General features: G+C 40.5%; 1 protein-coding gene across 1 annotated transcript in view; it reads left to right on the top strand.

The window, feature by feature from the left end:
• The window catches only part of CSMD3 (CUB and Sushi multiple domains 3), a 1,619,578-nt gene that overhangs the window by 998,733 nt on the left and 597,479 nt on the right, over positions 1-23,366 (top strand). The window contains exons 28-30 of the mRNA XM_082258441.1: positions 1,064-1,255; positions 2,728-2,866; positions 19,173-19,360. Of these exons, the coding sequence (XP_082114567.1) occupies positions 1,064-1,255; positions 2,728-2,866; positions 19,173-19,360 (519 nt within the window). The remainder of the gene's footprint in view (positions 1-1,063; positions 1,256-2,727; positions 2,867-19,172; positions 19,361-23,366) is intronic.

The following is a 23,366-nucleotide window of genomic DNA, read 5'->3' as shown; positions in this document are numbered from 1 at the left end:
GTGCACATCACAGAAAGTTTTTGGATTTGGTTTTACTTACCACATTTTCCCTAACATAAGGTTTTTTGGTGAAGGATTGAATCACTAGTTAACATTAGGAGAATTCATTATTTATAGCACTGGGAGTGTGTTGTCACACCCAGAAGGACAGCAGATTATAACACAGGAATTGCACTTATTTAATGTTTTTTGCATTTTTTTACTCACTTTTGTGTGATTCTAATCATTGGTGGAAGGTTTTAGTATTAGTTTGTAACCTGTATATTTATTGCAGCTTTGGTTTTATTTCATTATTCACAGCAGCGCACTACTTTATACTATCGTTCTTTTTTTGTTTATGTGATCCACACACACTTTTTTGGGATTGCAGCAGCTGGGTCAATGAAGGATTTATGGTGGTAGAGTCAGTTTGGCAGCGCATTAGTATTATTAGTATTTCAATACACAGAGGTGACCCACTCATACAATGAAGAAAACACTATAAGGTTATGTAATTTAACAATCCTAATAGATGGGTTCTTTAATAGGACCATATATTATGTATACAGAATGTGACCTGTGTTTAAACTTGTGTCCTTGTAACTCATATATACAGTATTAGTTTATGGGCATTGACTAAAAGTTTGTTGGATTACACTTAAAGCCAATACCATGTTCAAAATATATAAAGAAACATATCCAACAGCAGAGAAGGCCCAGCAGTAAAGCTAAACTTTTCTCCAAACTGAAACTTTTTTGAAATTGTTCGGTGCAGGGAGTTGTAGTTCTGATAGACAAAGACTGTACAGCATAAAACGATTGGAAATAGGTGGAAGTCCTACTCAGGTGCACTGTCAAATCCTTTCTCACTCTGGCAACAAGGATTTATGGTCAATGATGTAAATCCTGTGCCAAGATAAAATAAGTGAACTCTATACATTTAGCATGGTGGCAGTGTTTTTTTCAGATAGCTTGGATTTACTTTTTAATAAGCATGGTTATTGTTACCCTGAATTGGTCCTGTATTATTCCTTAAAATTTAAATATTAGCTTATCATGCAAGTACTTGATATTTTGTCTATAGGCTCTGTGGCTACGGCCTGTAGAGATCCAGGGGTTCCAATGAATGGCACTCGCAATGGGGATGGAAGAGAACCAGGGGATACTGTTATTTTCCAATGTGACCCCGGCTATGAATTACAAGGGGAGGAAAGAATAACCTGTATTCAAGTAGATAACAGATTCTTTTGGCAGCCAAGTCCTCCATCATGCATAGGTAAATTTAATCTTCTTTTTAATGTTCATATGCATGCTTGACGTTATTGAAATTAAATGAAAACAGAATCAACCCTTTTTTATGTATAGTAGGATAAATATGATTGAATACATGATTATTATTATTATTATTATTAGTAATATATAACTAAAGTGTTAATGAACATATCTATAAAACATTTAATCTGATATTCACCAAACATTCACTGCAGATGAATATTTCAGTTACATTATTTTAAATGAATGATTGATTCACCACCGGTGAATTTTTGGAGGAAGTCATGTATACTGCTGGACATATATGCCCCTAATTTAAAGTATAACTAAAGATAATACTTTTTTTACAGCTTTGGATAGAGGGGAGATGGATTTGAACACTGGTCAGTTTTTTATTGCTGTCTGTGTCCCTGTTAGGGAGATTCACCATCTCCTGTTTACCATTTTGTCCTGTTTACCATTATCAGTGAAAGTGAAAGTAAAAGAAAATCTGAGATTTTGGGTTGCCTCCAGAAAAGTAATAGAGAGGAAACCTTCCAATGTAGACACTAGCTCTGGTGACCTGGGGGTCCCCAAGAGATCCCATTAATTTGCAGGGATTTCCTCTCACTTCCTGTTTAGCTATGGGACAGGAAGTGAACATAAATCTCCCCAGTAGGACAAAGATGTTAAAAATAAACCTTACAGGGGTTATAGCCCACCCTCTATTCTATCCAAAATGGAAAAAAATGCCTATAGTTCTACTTTAATATACATTTTTCTTTAAGAAAAAAATATAATATTTTAAAAACATTTTTTTTCAATGATTTCTTTAAAAGAGCACCGACGGGTTGACAGATTGACAAGAATTACAAATTATATAAGGAAAATAAAAAAGCTACAGGACATAAATAAATGCACAGCTACAAGACAAAGGATTAAAAATGGTCAAAAACGTATAGAAATTTTATAAAATTCCACATATACCAACAGACGTGCAATTAATGTTACAAGTAGATATGGCACATCTGTTGTTACTAGTAGAGATTAATAAATTTCTATACTTTATTACTCAACATCGGCCCTTAGTACATGAAGGAGTGCTGTGCCAGTGATACGGGGTTTACATATTAACCAAATATTCCATGTTACACCTATACTTTGAGTTCCATGTGACTCCTGGCAGATGAATAGTACTTTTAGCAGAAATACTGTATTGAAGCATTGTGATGAGTTATGCATATAAAGAAGTGACATAGATGTAAAATATGTGTTCATTTTTTTTTTTTTTTTTTAACATTGTCTGGCAGAATTTCTTTTTCTGAATTAGATATTCAAATACACACAACATGTTAACCTGAGAAACTTTATCATATTATATTTTGGCTAATTCATAATTGTCTTCAGCTCCTACCCTACAGATATTTGCCTAGTTCTTTAAAATAATTTTAAATTATATATTTTGTATATAACTAACAAACTATTACTATTTTCCAGCTCCATGTGGTGGCAATCTAACAGGGACTGCTGGCTTTATTCTGTCTCCAAATTTTCCTCACCCATATCCACACAGTAGGGACTGTGACTGGACAATTACTGTCAATCCAGACTATGTCATCTCATTGGCTTTTATTAGGTAGGTCTCTAAAAACTTAAATTGAGCAGTTTAGAAACTTTCTTAGGTGGTTATTAGGGTCTAGTTTCACGTGTAACCAATTGTCTCTTGCTACTTCTGTGGTTAGTTTCCACACAATTTGTGGGCTGTTTTATTTTCTGACTGACTGATAAAGTGCCACGTTGAAAAACAAGTTCCCCAGTGGTGCAATAAGCTCCTTGAGCATAGACCCGCCAATAGTGAGAGACAATCCAATGATGAATGTAAAAGTGTTCTAAGTTCCTTCTGTGAAGAGCTATTACCCACCAAATGTTTGTAAATGTCAAAAGTGCATATGGAACTTTGGAAAATGTTTATAGTGCATTTTCTGTGTACATAGCAATGCAAAAAATTAAACATAGTGCATTTTGCTGCCTTGAGTTATAGCCTTGGATGAGTAGTCATGGTTTTTTTCAATAGTTCAATGTCAGTTATTGGTCTGAATCATACTCTTATGTTTACTGTAAACCATTTTAGTTTATGGTAGCTAAGGTATAATATGTGAGCACTGGAGTTAAGCTGGTGCACAAACTGTCTAAATGAATACTACATTTGTGTGTTAATAAGTCAACTGAAAGACACAAAGGATGCTTAAAACCAATCTTCAGTAGGGATGAGTTCAAAGTTCTGTGTTTGGACCAAACTCTAACTGTTCAAGTGTTTCTCTGAACACTGTAATTTTCACTTGTTTAGCAGGGGCTGAACATCATGTATAGTAGCACTAGAAATCCTGCTACTATACATGACAGCTTTCTTGCTGAAAATGGTTGCTAAAGAATTGGCAGGTACTAGCACCCACCATGTTCACAACTAGTAACATCACCTGGCCCCATTCATTTAACTGCTGGGAATCTGTACTTTTCACTTTTTTTCTGAATGAATGAGGGTGCATAGGGTGCATAGTACCCCAATTTATTTACACAGAGAGGAGTATCTCCTTATTGCTAAAGAGGTTCCAGGTCCTGAAAAGCCCCCCGCTTACAGACCACAGAAACCACAGGACAAGGATAAAGGTCTTTTGTGAATTCTTTGGTTGAACCCTATGTTTTTTTTTCTTTTGGGGGGATCTGCCATTAACAATGACTGTCTTTGTAAATGCCAGTTTTTCTTTAGTAGGCGTCTGGGATCTTAATGTATGCTTGATGCGCAAGTAACTCCGTTGCGCTAATAAGTTAACTTTTGGATATTAACCACTTCTGGACCGGAAGGATTTCCCACCTTAATGACCAGGCCATTTTTTGCGATTCGGCACTTTTTTCCCACAAATAGAGCTTTCTTTTGGTGGTATTTGATCACCTCTGTGGTTTTTATTTTTTGCGCTATAAACAAAAAAATGCAACAATTCTGAAAAAAAAACCAATATTTTTCACATTCTGCTATATAACATTCCCCCCCCAAAAAATGTAAAAATCAAATTTTTTTAACATTTTAGTAAAAAAAACTGCAATAAGCGTATTTTGATTGGTTTGCGCAAAAGTTATCGCATCTACTAACTATGGGAAAGATTTATGTCATTTTTATTGTTTTTCTTTTTTTTTACTAGTAATGGCAGCAATCTGAGATTTTTTGCAGGACTGCAACATTGCAGCGGACAGATCGTACCCCTAACTGACATTTTTGACACTCTTGGGTGGGCAGTGACATTACTACAGTAATCAGTGCTAAAAATATGCATTGTTACTGTAATAATGACACTGACAGGGAAGGGGTTAACACAGTGGGTGATCAAGGGGTTAAATGTAATCCTATGGGAGTGTTTCTAACTGTTGGTCCGCAGAGCGAACATATCTGCACATTATACAGGGGCCCCCACTGGTGGACATATCCTTGCTGCTTGATCCTTGAAATCCACACCGCAACACACATAGATCTCTACCGGCAAACAGACCTACGCATAGGGCATGGAGTGTTCACCGGGGGAAGATGTCTATGTAGATCAAACGCGTCTACACATCTAAAGGAAGGTTGCACTGCCAGTAGTCTTTCCTCAATGCCGGTTTGCCCGTACACGCTTTAATGAGCGTATTGCAAGCAAACCAACAACAGGAACCATAATGACAAGCTAAATAATACACATCCTGAAAAATGTCCACACTAATCCTAACAAATTTTCCACAACATGGTTTGTATACATTGTACAGATGTTCCACTTCTCAAGCATCTTAAGGGAATCTCCCAGGCCTTTTATTTTTTTTCCTATTTATTTATTTTTCTGCTTTGATACATGTACCCCAGGGCAGTGCCCAGACCCCTGCAGGCATCAACCCAGTACAACCACATGAAGTCAAATGATGTACCAGGTAATTGATTTGGTGGAAAGTGGTTAATAAGGAAACGTGGCTGCCTCCATGCAAATGTTTAAAGCATTGACACACATTGATAAGATTATATAAATTCATAAGACCATCTAAAATATATACAGTATTTATTTATATATGATGAAGATAATGCCTTTAGAATGTCTTGTGAGGAATTAGTGAAAAGTTTAAGCTAGATATGCTTTGAAAAATACAGGATACTCACATTACTGGGGAAGAATTAGGGTTTTCAGCTAAAGTGATTTTGTCACAAAATTGCTGATTTTGCTGTTGCTAAAATTTTGCCAAAAGGAGAAGTCATTTTTTTTTTAATTGAGCTGCTTAAGCAAAATGATCTGCATCTTTTCTTCCTTTGGGGAGTGCATTTAAGGTAATTTAGAATATTCATTTATTGTGCTTTGCACTTGTGTACTTTCCTTTTATTTGTGTATTTGATGTACTTTAAATTTACTTTAAATTACATTTTATTGTGAGAATGCAGTTAACAAGAACAACAGCTGCAACATTTGGCCGATAAATAAATCAAGAAAGACAGTATACAGAATTTTAGTATATGTTGAGAGAGACCCAGTGGTGCTGAGTCTAGTGGCATGCAATAAGAAATATTTGAATGGTGGTTGCACTAGTAAGTAGCAAGCAAAGAAGAGGAGGCCTTTATTATTAGATTAACATGTGTAATTCAATTGGAAGATCATTGGCTAGGAGTCTGATATTGCAAAGACCTTCAAGGTGCCACTGCTTAAAGAGAGGTAGGCCAGAAAATTCTGGAAGTTCTGAGTTGTTCCATAGGGGGAGGAAGAGAGATGTGTGGTTGTTTATTAGGCAAGAGTGTGCATTTTATGCTACGCCAACCACGTGTTGTACAAGAGGGGATTTGCTGACACCTCCATGGGGAAGAGTTCCTTATGTATAAGAACATACAGCAAGTTGTTCCGGAGGGTCATATTTTGATCATGTTCAATGTCAGTGTACATCAAGGTGCAATGAATCTAGTCCCTTATGTACCTAGTTAGAGACACTAAGTTGTACAGTTCCAGGTCAGAAAAATTAAGGCCACCATTACTGGGAGGTTGTTGTAGATACGCAGACCTATTGTTGCTCTTCTGCTGCCCCAGATTAAATCTTGGAACAACTTTGGGAGGACTTCCATTGGGTAAAAACGTTTAGTAAAGGCTACTTTTATGCTTTCATGGAATGTAGCAGGGGATGAATATTAGCCTTATATAGAATATGGGGATTTTTAGGTATAGATACTTATAGAGAAGAAACTTTTGCTCTGCAACAAATAAAAGGATAGAGATTGCTCCAATGAGTTTTAAGATGGATAGTTAACTAGAGTGCCTTTGATTTATCAAAGTTGATAGTGTAACTTGAAATTACGCCAAAGGAATTATTGATTATTATGTTGGGTGTGAGATATAAAGGAGCAGGTTGTCAGCAAAAGCAGTGATTTTAATTGTTTTGTGGACTATGATTATGTCATGGAAAGTGGGTTGGGACTTGAGGAGACGAAGTAGGGGTCCAATGCAAGATTAAAAAGAATGAAAGAAAGGGGGCAGCCTATCACTTTACATTTTTTTTAAAATGTCCTCTTAAAGAAAACATAAAACAGTGGAGTTAATAAGAGGCATTTTTGGACAAGACAGTAGTCAATTAAAATCCACTGAGCCCTTAAAACCACCAAAAAACATCTTAATTTCGCCTTCCCTATTGACTGTAATGCATTTTGCCAAAATAATGAAATTTAGCCAAAATATCTCCATTTTCATTAAAGTTTCAGAGAAACCAAAACATTCCTACACATAATGTTAGTTGCGATGGACACCTGTCATGTTACTTTTTTGCACAAGAAAGTCTCTAGAGATGAAAAAAGTTGTATTTTTTCTATTGAAAACAATAGAGCCATGAAGGTTCCAAATGCATTTATTAAATGGCCAATTAAGGATAGTATTAGTAGCATTAGTAGTGGACCAAATGACCCTCATGGAATTGCTCAGTCTGTACAGTTGCTCTTTCCTGAATATAGAAATCTCTTTATGTAGCACTGCAACCCCAGCTTTGAATTAAATTCTCCACAAATTTAATGTGATGGACAGATAATAAATTCATACTTAAAACGTGACAAGATAAAATATAGGAACTGAAGTATAAATTCAATAAAATCAAGTACACCTCAGTCTATAGTCATGTTGAATCATATCAACTATCAAAAATAAAACCCCTAGCAAAGAAAGCATAAGGAAAAATGAAAAGTGTATCTGAAAAGAAAAAAAAATGTGTCATCTTTCAACACCAATAAGCCTACACATTAAATGACAAAGGGCTAATCAAAATCTGTACAAATATCTACTGTGGAAATACAATTTTTTAAACGTTGCCTGTTTGTTCCAAGCACATGTGCTGTATAGGTTCAATTGCCAAAAGTAAGAAGAGTAAGTTAAAACCTAAGTCGACAAATTAATTGTTTTTTAATTTTTGCTAGACTGGGAAAGTTGTTTTCTTCTCTTATCCTTTCACTTTCTGGCACTGTAACTGTGATTGTTTTTTTTTTTTTTTCTTTTAGGCTGCATTCACACTTGAGCGTAGCGTTTTGCCACGTTTTTTACCGCGATTTTACTGCGATTTTTACCGCGATTTTACCACGATTTTCAGGCGTTTTTTTCAGGTGTTTTTGGAGGCAGGCATTGACATCTATCAAAAACGCTGGTAATCAGCCCAAAAATAAGCTCATGTACTTTTTTCAGCTACAGGCATTTTGCAAAACGCTCAGATGTGAACAGGGGCCATTTAAATGAATGGGGTTTTACTTGTTGGGCGTTTTGGAACGTTTTTTTTTAGCGTTTTTGGAGCTGAAAAACACTCAAAAACGCCCAGATGTGAATGGAGCCTTACTGGAGTCATGGAACGCTAAGAGCCGGTTCACACTGAGGTGATCCGACTTTGAGGGGCGACCTTTGAAGTTGCGGTGCACAGCGGTGCGACTTGCAGAGACTTCACATAATAGAAGTCTATGGAAGTCGCTCCCAAAGTAGTAAAGGACCCTTTTTCTAAGTCGGAGCGACTTGTGTCGATCCTATTAGAACGGGTCCTGTACTACTCAATGGCGAGCGACCGACCGCGACTTGTCAGGCGACTTGGTCGCCTGACAAGTCGCGCTAGTCTGAATGGGGTCTAAATGCCCTATTAGCTTTTATTGCCATCTCTATTATTGTTGCTATTTCTCTTCAGCTTATGAAAAGAAAAAAAAAAAAAGTTTTGGCTGAACATACACTAAGTTAATTCCTAATTTTATGTCATCTTCATTTTGGATTAAAAATGCTTGGCTAACAATCATGAATGTTGGTTAGCCATGAGCCTCATGTGTTTTGTTATGGATGCCAAATGTGATATACAGATTTCAGAAAAAAACATTATAAGTAATTATGTGATTTTACAACTTTTTACTCTTTTCTTAATTGTGAAACTTCTTTTTTTTTCAAATTCTTTATTGAGTCAAACAAAACAGGTACAGAGTTCACACTCAATGTGACTATGATGCGGACCAACAGAGACAAATATGCATCAATAACAATGAAGTCATAATGAGAAATGCATATAAACAGCACCCAAAATCAGGGCAAATTAACAGTAGCATTGTAGTTTCCAAAAACATTGCAAGTAGGACACAAGCAATGATCATTCGTTCAAAGCCACGTAACCGTTACAAGAAAGAGAGTAATGTTAGATAATCTAGAGTGTGTAGAGAGTAAATAATGGGTATATTTTCTCACTAACGTTGTGAGTAGAAAGAAAGCACGATCAGGAAACACAACATACTTGTGAAACTTCTATGTGGTGGAAGTTTGGGGGCAAAGAATCATGTGATAAAAATTATGAGCACTATTACATTTTGAAATGGGAAAACCTGCCTAGGTTTGGTTCATTCATGTTGTCAACAGTTTTACAAATCTTGCCTTAAGTTCATAAACTTCATTATGAGCCCCATTATCTTCTAGTCTCTGTAGTGCAAATATTATTTTTCATTTCTGGCAATTAGTATGGCTTATAAGAAATGTAATGTCAACAAAAGGCATGGGAAGCCATGGGTGACATGTAACAATGCCATATTGGAAAGAACAATAAATAAATAATAAATAAATAAAAACATATTTCTCTCTGCCCAGAATTATCACCTCTTCCTAACAATTCTAACATACACTGAGATTATGGCTGCTCTGAGTCCACCCTCTTATATAAAAAAGGCTGGATTATCCAATCGTTCAAGATATTGGCACTTGTGACTCAGCTGACTTGGAATAAAGGCTCTACACTGCATTACAGCTTGTTCTTTATTTCTAGTAGCAAGCCTGCAATTTATTCAGACACCATTCTATATTTCAGGAACTTTGTGAATCCTAAGGATTCACTGCAAATGCATGGTAGTGAAACCTCCTATTCATATTGGTGAACTGAACCTTTGAATTTCCATTGAAATGAGATAGGTTTCCTTCATATTTATTCATTTAAAGTAAACCTGTCCCTTAAACACTAGATTTGATTAATGCGCCCAAAAAGTTCACTTTACTGTATTTGTAGCCAATCCACTTAGGGCCCTTTCACATGGGCTTTCTGATCAGGTCTGCCTGTCAGTTTTTCAGGCGGACCTGATTGGATGCTCCATGCACCCCTATGGAGTGGCGTATGTCAGCGACAACATCTCCGCTGACACCCTCTGCTATCCGATCCGATCCTCTCCATGAAATCCAGACGAATGGAAACCCTATTTTCTATCCGTGTAGAGAATTGGATCGGATAGGATCAGATAAAAATGGACAAGCGGTCCATTTTCTTCTGATCTCCCATAGAGGAGAGGGGGGCTCTGACAGGTCCGTCTCAGCACAGTGAGCGGAGATGGACCTGTCATCCATCTATTTAGTGTGGATCAGCGGATTGGTCCCCCCAGTGAGCAAAACGTAGTCCGCCAGACGTAAAGCCCGTCTGAAAGGGCCCTAAGCCTTTCAGGTTTTTCTTTTCTGTCTGTTAGTAATATTTCTTTTCACTTCAAGTCCCATGGAAATGTTATAAAGGAAGCGTAAATCTCTTCAAAATGTGGGATATCCCGACTTGGATAGTTAGAAGCAGCATGGATAGCCCCATTGGAAGATTTATCCTCCTCTAACAACATAAAAAAAGTTGGATTTCAAATTACTTTTTTTTTCCAAAGACAGTTGTCATTAGGACAAAAACATTCTGACTGATTTTCTAACCCTTGCTTGTTCTTTTCAAAAAAAAAAGTTTTAACTTCACATACAGATTTACTGCTTGTCTGGATAAACTTGCTTTACCTGACAATAATCTTGAAATAACCAGGGAAAAGGAACAGGAATGGAGAAGGTTAAGAGAGTTATGTAGTAAAAGAGACCAGTATTAATAAAAAAAAAGCCTTTTTCCATACTCCTTATAAAGGATTTGTTGTACTCCTTGCACCTTCACTAGCTTGATAGCACACCAGTGTCATTAATGATAGCCCCCTCCCCCACCCCACACCTCATTGACGTCTGTACAGTAATATAACATGCCCAGAATTGGTGTCAGTGGCGTCAGTGGCATTAATATTAAACCCACCTTCCTTGGTGTCTGTGACAGCACTATAAAACTCCTCCCCCTTCACTGGTGTCAGGAGCAGTAATAATAAACCCCTCTACACTGGTGTCAGTAGTGGCATTAATAAACCCTCCTTTATAGAGTGATTACCTCAATTGCATAACTTTAGCATAATTCTTACACTAAGTTTTAAATAAACTGGCATATTGGATGCTTATTAGAAAATGTTCTGCAGGGGCTTCAATTAAATATACTCAATTATCATTTTAGGGTAAAATTTCACATTGTTTGGCAATAAATTGAGCAGCACAGTTTATGGATATTAACAATAGACTTGGATCACTTTAGTTAATATATTATATTTAGTGAATGTAGTGTACTCAGTCTTAAAAGGGGATTTATTAGGTTTGGACATTGAAAAACATGTCTGTTGATTATGCATATTATGTTCAGGGATGTATTCCCACTGTAGGTTTTGTATATTTACAGTATTCCCGAGTGAATGTGTAATAGATTGCTAATTGCTTCTATATTTCATATGAGTTTGTTATCCTTAATCACCATATTGCTGACTTGTGATGGACAGGAGAGAAAAGAAATCTAATTAATAGGTTACATCTGCTTATCAGAAAGTAATTAGGTATTATAGTGTGAAGAAGCACATGTTATGGTTAAGGTTTCCTATTAATTTGTCTGTTAAAAGCAATCTTATGTGCCGGATTACATTTTATAATATTGTTCCTTGAGCAAAGGACAAAGGGGTTCCTCATAGGATAATACAAAAGAAATCAACTTTTACTTTCAAAGATTTTTATTAAGTTTTAACAAAACAAAATCCATCAACAGATAACAGCATTTAGCCATATAAATAGGTAACTTACAGAAAGCTTCAACATACAAGTTATGACCTGTGGAGTGAAAAATGTCAGCCATAAACAACAATCCAGGTAAAGAGGCTCCTATGGAAGAAGAGCAATGTGAGTAAAAGTAGAACAGCATGCAGTCGGGAGGGACCCCCCTGACCCCCAGGCAACCCCAATGGGATCACAATCTGTCGCCCGGAAAGCCAGGAAAGACCCCACCCGAATAAGTGATCAGCAGCAGACTGAGGGAGTTCAGAATGCAAAATAGTGAAGCCGGTTCGGATAAGAGTCAGGACCGCTTAGGTAATTTGCTATGGTCTCTGGTGAGGAGCATAAATCAGGAGGGCAGTAACGTCTGTGCTCCTATGAGAAGCATAAGTAGTATTTTCAGAAAAAAGGTCCTTGTAGAAGGGAGACTGTAGGAGAGCAGGATCAACTAGAATCCTGGCATGGTTACCCTAACAAAAGTAGATACCTACCAACAGGGGTGGAGAAAGGTCAGAGAGACCAGGGGGTAAGAGAAGACAAGCGGGATAACGGACGAGAAGAAGAAAAGAGAGGGGGGAGAAGAGTAGGTGTGGGATACATATACGCCCCGGAGGTCCCAAGATCCACTAATAGTGTGAGATAGACCCCTCAATAGATAAGCAAGGTGTGAGTATAGGCCGCCCAGGGTTCCCAAATAGTCTCAAATTTTTGGTACGTATTCAGGAGACTACTAGATAGTTTTTCTTGGGTCATGATCCAGGATACTTTTCTTTTAAATAACGTGAATGAGACCGTAGGGCTCTTCCATGCTTTAGCTATAGTCAATTTTGCCCCCAGAAGCTTGAAATGGATCAATCTTTTTTGACCCTTAGTGGCGTTTTTCGGAGCAAAGTTTAAGAGGGCTATCAGAGGGGTTTGAGGTACAGATATACCAGTAACCTTGCGGATCAGATGAAAGACCTTGTTCCAGAATCCCCGTAGTTTCGGACACTCCCACCATGTGTGCAGGAAGGTCCCCTTATGAGTGCAACCCCTGAAGCAGAGTGGCGAGGACGAGGGAAAACAGTGGTGTAGCCTTTCCGGAACAAGGTACCATCTGGTTAAGACTTTCAGACTTGCTGCTATTAAGGTAACATTCAAAATCCCCTTGCATGCCTGTTGCAGAGCTAAGTACCACGTTTCCGGTTCCCAAACCCGAAATAAGTCCTTCTCCCAAGCCAGAGCATAGCTTGGGGCCACTCCCAGAAAGTGCCCCGTAAATAGCAGAGATCCCCCTCTGCTCCATGGCTGAGCAACACCACACCTCATAGGCCATAGCCATGGGAGGCCATGGCTTAGATTTCCATATGGAATGTAAGAAATATGTAATTTGGTGAAACCTGAAGAGTTCAGAATTAGGCATCTTGAGTTTGCTTCTACAGTAGGAAAGAGAGAAGAGGGGGTGAAAAAGTGGCCTATCCTGTATAAGCCTTTGTCTAGCCACCATTTGAAGTCAACGATATTTAGACCCGGAGGGAAGCTGTGGTTTTGGAAGAGGAGTGAGAGTGGGCGTAAGGAAGAAGTGAGTTCGGATTTACCCTTAAGCCTGTCCCAGAGGCCGGTCTGTATTTGGGGAGGCACCACATAAGGAAATTGATGGTGTGCAGCGGCACCGCCTGGCGTTCCATGTGCACCCAATTGGGCCGCCTGATAATACCATATTAAATCTGGGACCCCCAATCCCCCTCTGTTCCGCGATCTGAACAATAGCCCCCTCGCTAATCTATGACCTTTTGAACCCCAAATGAAAAATATGATTCTTGACTGGAAGTGTTTGACATGGTCCCTTATCAAGGGAATGGGTAGCGACCTGAAGAAGTAAAGAATTCTCGGCAATAATGTGATTTTCACTGCGTGGATCCTACCCAGCCAGGACAGGGGAAGGTGAGACCAGCATTGTAGGTCTTGACTGAGTTTACGGAAAAGAGGTGGGTAGTTGGCTTCATATAACCCATTTATTCTATTCGTGAGGGAGATACCCAGGTATGAGATAGAACTTTCACTCCAGATGAAGGGGAAATGAGGCTTAATGTTAGATAACATCTGTGCAGGTATATTGATATTTAGAGTGGGACTTGGACATGTTAACGTAAAGACCAGATATAGTGCCAAAAGATTGCAGGAGTGTATAAATATTCGGAAGGGAGATGAGTGGAGAGGTGATGAAGACGAGCAGATCGTCAGCAAAAAGATTGCATTTGTGAGTGTGCGGACAACATTGGACCCCGTGGATATCAGGGTGAGATCTAATTTCTTGTTGCAAATTTTCCATCGCTATTGCAAACAGGAGGGGCAAAAGAGGCCATCCCTGATGTGTACCCCTTGATATAGGGAGTGGGTCAGAGTAGCAACCCTGAAACCGCACCCTAGCCACCGGTTTGAAGTATAAAGCTCTAAGGATATTCGTGAAACTTGGACCAAAGCCCCATTTATCCAAGACCGTAAAAAGATAATGCAGGAAATAGAATCAAATGCCTTCTGTAGGTCGATCGACAAGAGGAGACCTTCCTGTCGGGGCCCTCCGGCCCATCCTGAATGCAACAGTGACACAATATCAATGACCCGTCTGATTTGGTGCGTGCCCTGTCGACCCGGGATAAACTCTGCTTGGTCTTTGTGTATGTATTGCGCAATGAATGAGGAGAGCCTGGTGGCCAATATCTTGGTTAAGATCTTTAAGTCATTGTTAATGAGAGAAATCGGGCGATTATTGCCAACTTCACTGTCATCTTTCCCTGGTTTGGGGATTATGGTGATGAAGGCAGAGTTGAGTGCTGGATCTAAGTGCGTTGTTTTATGTAGTTCGTTAAAAAAGCGCGCTAAATAAGGTGCCAGGGTGAAAGAAAAGGCTTTGTAGTAGGGGACTGAGAAACCATCGGGGCCCGGAGCAGAGCCACCCCTCAGATTCTTGATAACCACTTAAATTTCTTCAGTGGAAATAGGAGTTTCCATCATTGAGCTGTGGTGACTATTCAGTTTAGGGAGAGGAATAGAGTCAAGGAAGTCCGATAACTTAGAGGAGGAGGGTGCGGATTGCATACTGTAGAGGGATTGATAGAACTTATGGAATTCTGACATACGTTTTTTAGGATTCCGGGATTTTGTCCCGTCTGAGATACGAAGGGCTGGGGGAGTTCGAACACGAGGTTTAGGTGAAAGACCTGCCGCTAATAAAAATCCCATACGATCACGTTGGGAATAAAACTTGGCTCCTTGCCATCTTAGATATTTGTCTGCTTTAGCTGTCAAAGCTAATTTAAGTTCCATTCTGGCTGCGTCTAGTTGTGAGATTGAAACCGAATCCGGACGGTGTTTATGTCGCTTGGAGAGAGCAAGAAATTCTCTTTCCAGCCTGGCTATGTCGAATTGTCGGGCGCGCTTTATCTGGGCGGAAATTTGTATGAGTTTCCCCCTAATGGTGGCTTTATGAGTTGCCCACATATCCCCCGTATCGTTAAGCAAAAAATATTCCTTGATGTGCATTTCAATCTCCTGGGTTTTGACAGGGTCATTAAGTACAGATTCATTTAGTCTCCAAGTGTAGTGTGAGGGAAGGGAGTTGGGTCGCTGAAGCAACAGCGTCAACAACGAGTGGTCGGACCAAGCCATGTCCTTGATGTCAGTCTTGCGAGCAAGGGGTGGTAAAAATATGTGATCAATTCTCGCATAGGACTGATGAGGATGTGAGAAGTGTGTGAAGTCTCTTTGAGAGGGATTGAGTTCCTGCCAAATGTCCACAAGGCCTTGATCATAGACCAACTTAGCTACTTTTAAGCTACTCTTGGTGGGTCTTGTGAGTTGAGAACCTACCGGACGTTTTTTGTCGATATTCATATCGAATGCGACATTTGAGTCCCCCCCCAGAAAACGGTGCCTTCAACCAGTGGAGAGAGGGAAGTGAACATGGAACTAAAGAATCTGTCTTGTGCTAGATTTGGAGCATAGTAAGAGATAAAGGAGAATGTGTGATTGTCAAGTGAACCCTTAACCAAGATGTAGCGACCTTCTGGGTCTCTGTGAATAAGGGAAGGGGCGAACTTACAACGATGAGAAAACAATATCGCCACTCCCTTGGTTTTCCCTTCAGCATTGGCTAGAAAGAAAATTGGATATTTAGGGTGGAGAAATTTGGGACTGAATTGTTTGGGGAAGTGGGTCTCCTGTAGGAGCATTACATCTATTTTCTGCGTGTGGTAAGATTGGAAGGCCTTCCTCCTCTTAACAGGGGAGTTTAGGCCCTGAGTGTTGTGGGTACCTATTAGGAGAAGTGGAACGTGACTATTGTCATCAGCCATGGAGAAAGAGTAGGAGGAACCATAGAGAACATGAGACACTTACCCCTCCGTTGAAGGAAGTGAGAGCTCGGCAGAACAACCACATGATGTGGTAAACCGTGGAGTGGGTATTGTGACACAGGAGACCTCCGGGGCACCTAAAAACAAAGGGAAAGGTTAGAAGGGAGGAAAACAAAAAGGATAGAGAGAGGGACACACAAAAGAGAAGATTCCATTCAGGGAATGAGAGGGAAAAACCCCTCACACCCCAAAGGAAAATGGTCAGTACACTCGCTAAAATCACGAGGGTAAACCCATCAAGAGGACGGAACATAACCTAGTCCTCGAAATAGGTAAGGGCGCAAGGTTTGCAGCCCAGCCGAAGTGCCCATGTATCAATCGTATTAAAACTAAGAATCAAAGTGTTAGTAAGCCAAAACATATACATAGTGGACCAAAAGTCCTCCACAGACAATATCCTGAGAGTACAACATTATAATTAAAACAATGTGAGTATATATGGGTGTTGATAGGAACAGACACCAGGGGAGCAAGCCATGGATGTTGTTGTGACTCACACCAGGGGGACAAAAAAAATGTCTTTTTTTTTTCTCTTTTTCCCCTGGGGGGGGGGGGGGTAGTTGCATGTTCAAAAAAGGTATAGGTGGTAGGAGAAGCTGAGCAGATCGGAGAGATCTGTTGGAGTTGGATGAGTGGAGAACCTCCCCGAACCAGGGAGGCTGCTCACGGTAAAAATTGGCATGCTGGCCCTACACTTGCAGAGTTCCTTGGGCAGGGGTCAGCCTGTGAGAGGACAGTTCATCTCGGTCGCCTGAAGTCCTTGGAGCGCTTGTGCTTGTGCTTGTGCTTTTGCTAAAGAGGTGAGATAGGACTTGTGGGCATCTGTCGTTTAGTTGATCACGAAGGCGTTTCCTGTGGAGGAGGGGAGGCTGGAGCTTGGGAGAGCAGATGTAGATCCAAGAGAATTTTTTCACCATCAGAGATATTGGAGAATGTGTAGTATTTGTTTTTGTAGGAGAACTTCAGGTTGAAGGGAAAAAGCCACCAATATTTTATCTCCTTTTGAGAGAGAAGTGATAGCAGGGGTTTGAGAGATCGGCGTCTTGGTGAATGGTGATAAATCAGCAAAAATTTGAAAAGGGTGGTCCTGGAAAGAAAGCTGAGCAGTCGCACGGGACTTTCATCACTTACTCCTTAATTGAGTAATAGTGGGGTTTTACAACAATGTCCCTGTGTAGGCCAACCGAGCGGCGGGGGGGGGGGGGGGGCAGAGCTCTGTGAGCCCTGTCCAACTCCAGCTTGTGTGAGGGAATGTCAGGTATCAGCAGTTTTATGAGAGCTTGGACTGTGGCAGCAGTATCAGTGAAAGATTCTGGCAGCCCTCTGATTTAGAAGTTATATCTCCTTGCTCTGTTCTCTAAATCATCTATTTTTGTAAGTGCAGAGTCCAATTAAGAGTGTAATTCCTGGATCCTGTCAGTGTTCTGGTTAATCCGGGTTACTTACGTGTCCACTGTTGATTCAATGGCCTCAATCCTGGTGCCTAGATTCATTAAATCTGTTTTGATTTCTGAGGTGATTCTAGAAGATGTAATGGAGAGGCCTCTGTCTAGCATTTCAGAGAATTTTAGCATCAGATAGTTGGGGTCAGAAGGCATGTCTGTGGGATGAGATGGTGGGGGGTCCCTGGCCTGGAGTGAGGCTGTTGCTGATTCCATAGGGGACATTAGTAACCCATCCATAGTCTGTTCAAGAAGGGATGTAGTTGAAGCTGGGGAGGCCTGAGAGTTGACAATGTGGAATGAAGGTGTCCCCTGAGGCAGATCATGGAGAGATGAGATGGGGGATAGCTGGGGGGATCCCGGGATCTGGTCGGGCAGCCTGAGGGGCTGAGGTGCGGCCGCCATTTTGGAAAGTGAGGCCTGATAGAATAGAAGGCAGGATCGGGGTTCCCGTGGCCTTAAATCGTAAAATAATAGTACCTGGGGGTGCCTTGTGGACTCAGCTTGCCCCTGGTGTGAAGGATGGCTTCCCTTATTCTGGATGCAGGGAGGAGGGCAGCAGATGAGGCCAGGCTACGGTGGGAGCTCGCAGCTGCGCTAGGCCCGAAGCCAGGCTGAGCTTCAACGTTGTCCCCGGTGCCTTAACTCGTAAAATAATAGTACCTGGGGGTGCCTTGGGAACTCAGCTTGCTCCTGGTGTGAAGGATGGCTTCCCTTATTCTGGATACAGGGAGGATAGCAGCAGATGAGGCCAGGCTACGGTGGGAGCTCGCAGCTGCGTTAGGCCCGAAGCCAGGCTGAGCTTCAACGTTGTCCCCGGTGCCTTAACTCGTACAATAATAGTACCTGGGGGTGCCTTGGGAACTCAGCTTGCTCCTGGTGTGAAGGATGGCTTCCCTTATTCTGGATGCAGGGAGGATGGCAGCAGATGAGGCCGGGCCACGGTGGGAGCTCGCGGCTGCGCTAGGCCCGAAACCAGGCTGAGCTGCAACGTTTTGCCCGGTGCCCAAAACTGGGCAATAGTGATACCTGGGGGTGCCTAGGAATCTCCTCTCTCCCCTGGGATGGTTGGGGTCTGTCGATGAGCTGGCTACGTGTCGGATGGCAAGCGATTCGGCCGGGCTGAGGCGGGAGCTTCACTGCTATGCGGCCATAGCGGAACTCCTCCCCCTTGCTTCTAAAAGAAATCAACTTTACTGTAGCAGAATGTACTGTATAATCCTATACAACAATTTATAAATAATATAAAAATATAATACATTTAAGAAATAATGGGTGTTTGAGTGTCCTCCAACAAAATTATTTCTTTTAACAGAAGCATGGGTCTGAATGCAGCTAAAAAATTAAAAGGTATATGCAAACCCTGACCCTGCCTGTGCTGCTCTCTTATCCGTTGCATTGTTTCCAGCTATCTCTGTGGGTTTTAAAACACCTTCTCACATCAAAATACGACTAATCTAGTTTTTTTTTTTTTTTATTATTTCTGTTTGACCTTAAAAGCAAAAATCTTGAAGAAAAAAAAAATGAATGCTAGAAAAGTTGGCTAAGATTCTGAGGTAAAAGCCTCTCAATCTATAATGTTCTGCCAAAAACCTCTGGCTTGTGTCTCTTTTAAATTCTCCAAGCATCCTATTAATTACAGTATAATATAATGAATGTGTCAATATATTTAATAAAAGATTGCCCTCCTTTTTTTACAGCTTCGGCATTGAACCTAATTATGACTTCTTGTATATTTACGATGGCCCTGATGGCAACAGTCCCCTGATTGGAAGTTTTCAGGACAGCAAGTTACCAGAAAGAATTGAAAGTGGTTCAAACAACATGCACTTGGCTTTTCGAAGTGATGGATCTGTTAGCTTCACTGGCTTTCATTTGGAATACAAAGGTGAATTTAACATTTACATTATGCACCTTTTCTAATATATTTATTTTAGAGAGGGCACTTTGTGTGAATTATTATACCGTTGTGTGATTTAAATATTTCACTCAATAGTATTCTTAACATGTACTAATACATACTGTTTGACTTTGCCCCCATTTCTGGGGCTTCTTACCTGTATTCTGTATGGGCATATGATTACATTTTTGAAGGCTTCTTGAAGAATGTATTTCTAGCCTGCATTGGTTCTTCAAAATATTAGGCCAGATGACCACCCACAATAATGGTGAGGTCCATCATATCCAAAACATGTTCAAAACAGACAAATCAGGTTGGTTGTTTATTGCCTTTATTGGGTCAAATGATTTCTGTCGAAGGCTGCACTGAAGGCTTCACTTAGGACAGAGACATTATCCCAAAAAAATGCAATGTTTTTTTTTTTTTGTTGGGTATAGTGATATTATGTGTTGACATCTTATCTGGCTGTTCATAACTATAACTAGATGAGACCCAATCACATACCCCAAAATATTTACTCATAAAAATGTATAATATTATGAAGTTATAAATGGGTTAGCCCGTTCTTCTATTCTTCTCTAAATGTTGCTTTTGGTTTGACCCAAGCAGAACCAGGCTCATTGCTGATGAAATATACACCTTGAAATATGAATGTGCAATCTCTTTTTAGTCTCAGAGCAACACACAGTTCTGTCTATAAAACACATTTCAAAGCTTTCAGTAACTAAAACACTTTTACTATACCAAAGGTGCATAATTTAAAAAGGCATAGAGATTTTTTTTCTCAAAATGTGATCAAATAAATATGTTAGTGTAACTAGGGATTATATAATCTTTGAAATTTTTCAGACAGCATTTACAGTGTATATGTTACAATTTTAACTTCTGCTTGTATTTTGGTCATTTGTAGAATAAGTGCTTATTCATTAAGTTTGCTTGCCTTGGTAAATTGAACATTACAGTAAACCTCCATTGCGGGGTTTACGTTCCGGACCCACCCGCGAAAAGTGAAAATCCGCTAAATAGAGAAACCCTATTAAAATACACTGTAGGCATGTTTTTTTTTTTTACTGTCACTGTACTTTTAAAAGCATTTTAAGGTCTTTAAACACACTTTTAAATTAATAGAAACTCATTTAAACACATAAAAGATACTGAGAGACAGAGCAAGAGTTATGGAAAATACAAAAATATTTAATTTTTTAATGATTTAAATAGTAAAATAACATTACAGAAAACAATATACCAGGACCGCAAAAACTGAACCGCGATGGAGCGGGGGTTTACTGTAGAACTTTGTTTTAAAAAAAGTACTAACATGCCACAGTTTAGACAAGTGACCAGTGAGGTGGCAAAAATAGAATGCTGAGCCATGGTTTTACCAGCCCCATGGCTGTGTAACGCTCCTGCGTTTTCTGTATAATGTGGATTTGCAGCTGCAGAAATATTCCACTTCAGTAGTCATGTAGAGAAACGCTGAGATACCAATCCCAACTCCCAAGACTCATCATATGTGGATAGTCTCAATTCAGCATACAAATATACACACTCAATAAGATGTTCCTGGAGTGATCTATGTATATAGTAGTATAGAGGTGATAGGCTGAAGAGACAGGTTGAGTAGAGACGATAGGTGACAGACACTTGAGAGGAATGTTCTTGAGAATGAGATAGTAACAGGTGGGATGCAGATAGGTTAGCAATCATGTATGGTAGTAGATGATAGGATAGCAGATGACATACAGGAGAGACTAACCCAGTGCAAGAGCAGATGATAGTAGGCTCAAGAGCTAGCAATCTAGATAGTGCAGATGTAGTAACAGTCCTTAGTATGCAGAGCTAGACAGTGTAAGCTTTAGTATGAAGGTTATTGAGGATTCCCCTGTGGGGTACTTATCACTAGTAGCAAGTAGCAGAGGAGAGGTTCGGTAAGAGCGGATGATCCGGTAGCAGGATACAAGGATCAGCAGCGAGGTTCCGATAGCGAGGTATGCTTGCAAGCATGCGAGCTTCAAGGCAGGTTATGCGGTGGCACAAGACAAGGTAAGCATCAAGGCACATTGAACGAACACATGTGAGTGAAAGCTGGTGATTTAAATAGCTGTTCAGTCCGGCGCCTCCTGATGATGTCAGCACTCTTAAAGGGAAACACACCTATATGTGCTTCATCTACCTAGGTAGATGGAACGCACCCGGAAATGATGTGATAGGAAGGCACTGAGAGTGCCAGAATCTTACAGTACCCCCCCCCCCCGTAAGGCCGGCTCCGGAAGGCCTCTAAGGCTAGTTGCCGATATGAGAATCGGATAAGACTGGTTGCCGATATGAGAATCGGAATAGACTGGTTGCCGATGCGAGAATCGGATAAGACTGGTTGCCGATGCGAGAATCGGATAAGACTAGTTGCCGATGTGAGAATCGGATAAGACTGGTTGCCGATGTGAAAATCGGAAAAAAACTGGTTGCCGGTGCGAGAATCGGATAAGATTGGTTGCCGATATGAGAATCGGGAAAAACCAAACTGGTTGCCGATATGAGAATCGGAAAAAAAAAAAATGGTTGCCGATGTGAGAATCGGATCACTTGTTGCCGATACGAGAATCGGATCAGGTTGGTAACCGATGTGAGAATCGGATCACTTGTTGCCGATATGAAAATCGGATCAGGTTGGTAACCGATGTGAGAATCGGATCACTTGTTGCCGATATGAGAATCGGATCACTTGTTGCCGATATGAGAATCGGATCAGGTTGGTAACCGATCTGAGAATCGGATAGGACTTGTTGCCGATACGAGAATCGGATCAGGTTGGTAACCGATGTGAGAATCGGATCACTTGTTGCCGATATGAGAATCGGATCACTTGTTGCCGATATGAGAATCGGATCAGGTTGGTAACCGATCTGAGAATCGGATAGGACTTGTTGCCGATACGTGAATCGGATCAGGTTGGTAACCGATGTGAAAATCGGATCACTTGTTGCCGATATGAGAATCGGATCAGGTTGATAACCGATCTGAGAATCGGATCACTTGTTGCCGATATGAGAATCGGATCAGGTTGGTAACCCATCTGAGAATCGGATCAGGTAGGCTGCTATATGAACCCTTCACTAATCGGACGCATAACCATCCGAAGTAGTCATAGCAACCAACGCTTCTTCAAATACCCTTAGATCCTTCCTACATACCACCGTGCCATTAGAAGCGCGTACGCAGTCAGGTGCAAGAATCTCAATGTTTTCATTGGAAGCTATAAATGTGCTTGCAAAAATAGGAGTATCTATACCAACATCTGCCAATTTCTGGGTGTCCTTTTCTGATATAGAACGGGGACAGGGCTGGCAACAGCCTTGGTAATTTCCAGGCTGTTTTTCAGGGAAGACCGTTCGGATTCGCCTGGCCTCCATTGGGAGAGCCTTAGGCCTATGGGGTCGGGTTGGGCAGGATGCAATGAAATTTCCCCCTTCTCCACAATAAAAACAAAGGCCACAGATTCTCCTGTGATCTTTTTTTTTTTGTAAGGACAACTTAGTATGTACGGCACCAATCTCCATAGGCTCCTTATCCATCTCTGTAGGATCAGGGTTCAAATGAGATGTGTCAGAGTGACAAGGCTGACTGTTTAAGGCAGGCTTGTACCATGACCAGGCAGGATCACCATATTCATTTGGTTTTCTTTTTTCCCTAGGTACCCGGGGTCTGCGGTTACCTGGAGCAGGTTTAGGAGTAGATTTTTGGGAGGGGAGACACTGGGAGTGCATCGCAATTGCAAATGACTCCCAATTGTCTAGGATCGGACTTTTTTATTGCAGTTTCTGGTATGCCCATGTTTTCATTTTGCCAGAAAGCAAATTAATGGCAGCATGAACTTTAATAAAGTCATTATGATAGGTCCTGGGCTTAAGGATAAATAGGAGCTCACAATCCATCCGAAAAAAAAGAAAAGAGGAACGGAAACCATCAAACCTGTCTGGTAGAAAGACAAGAGGTT

The sequence above is a fragment of the Pelophylax lessonae genome, assembly GCF_965119305.1.
Source record: "Pelophylax lessonae genome assembly, chromosome: 5".
In the NCBI taxonomy this organism is placed as follows: domain Eukaryota; kingdom Metazoa; phylum Chordata; class Amphibia; order Anura; family Ranidae; genus Pelophylax; species Pelophylax lessonae.
The sequence above is the reverse complement of the archived record's forward strand: the minus strand, read 5'-3'. Positions and strand labels throughout refer to the sequence as shown.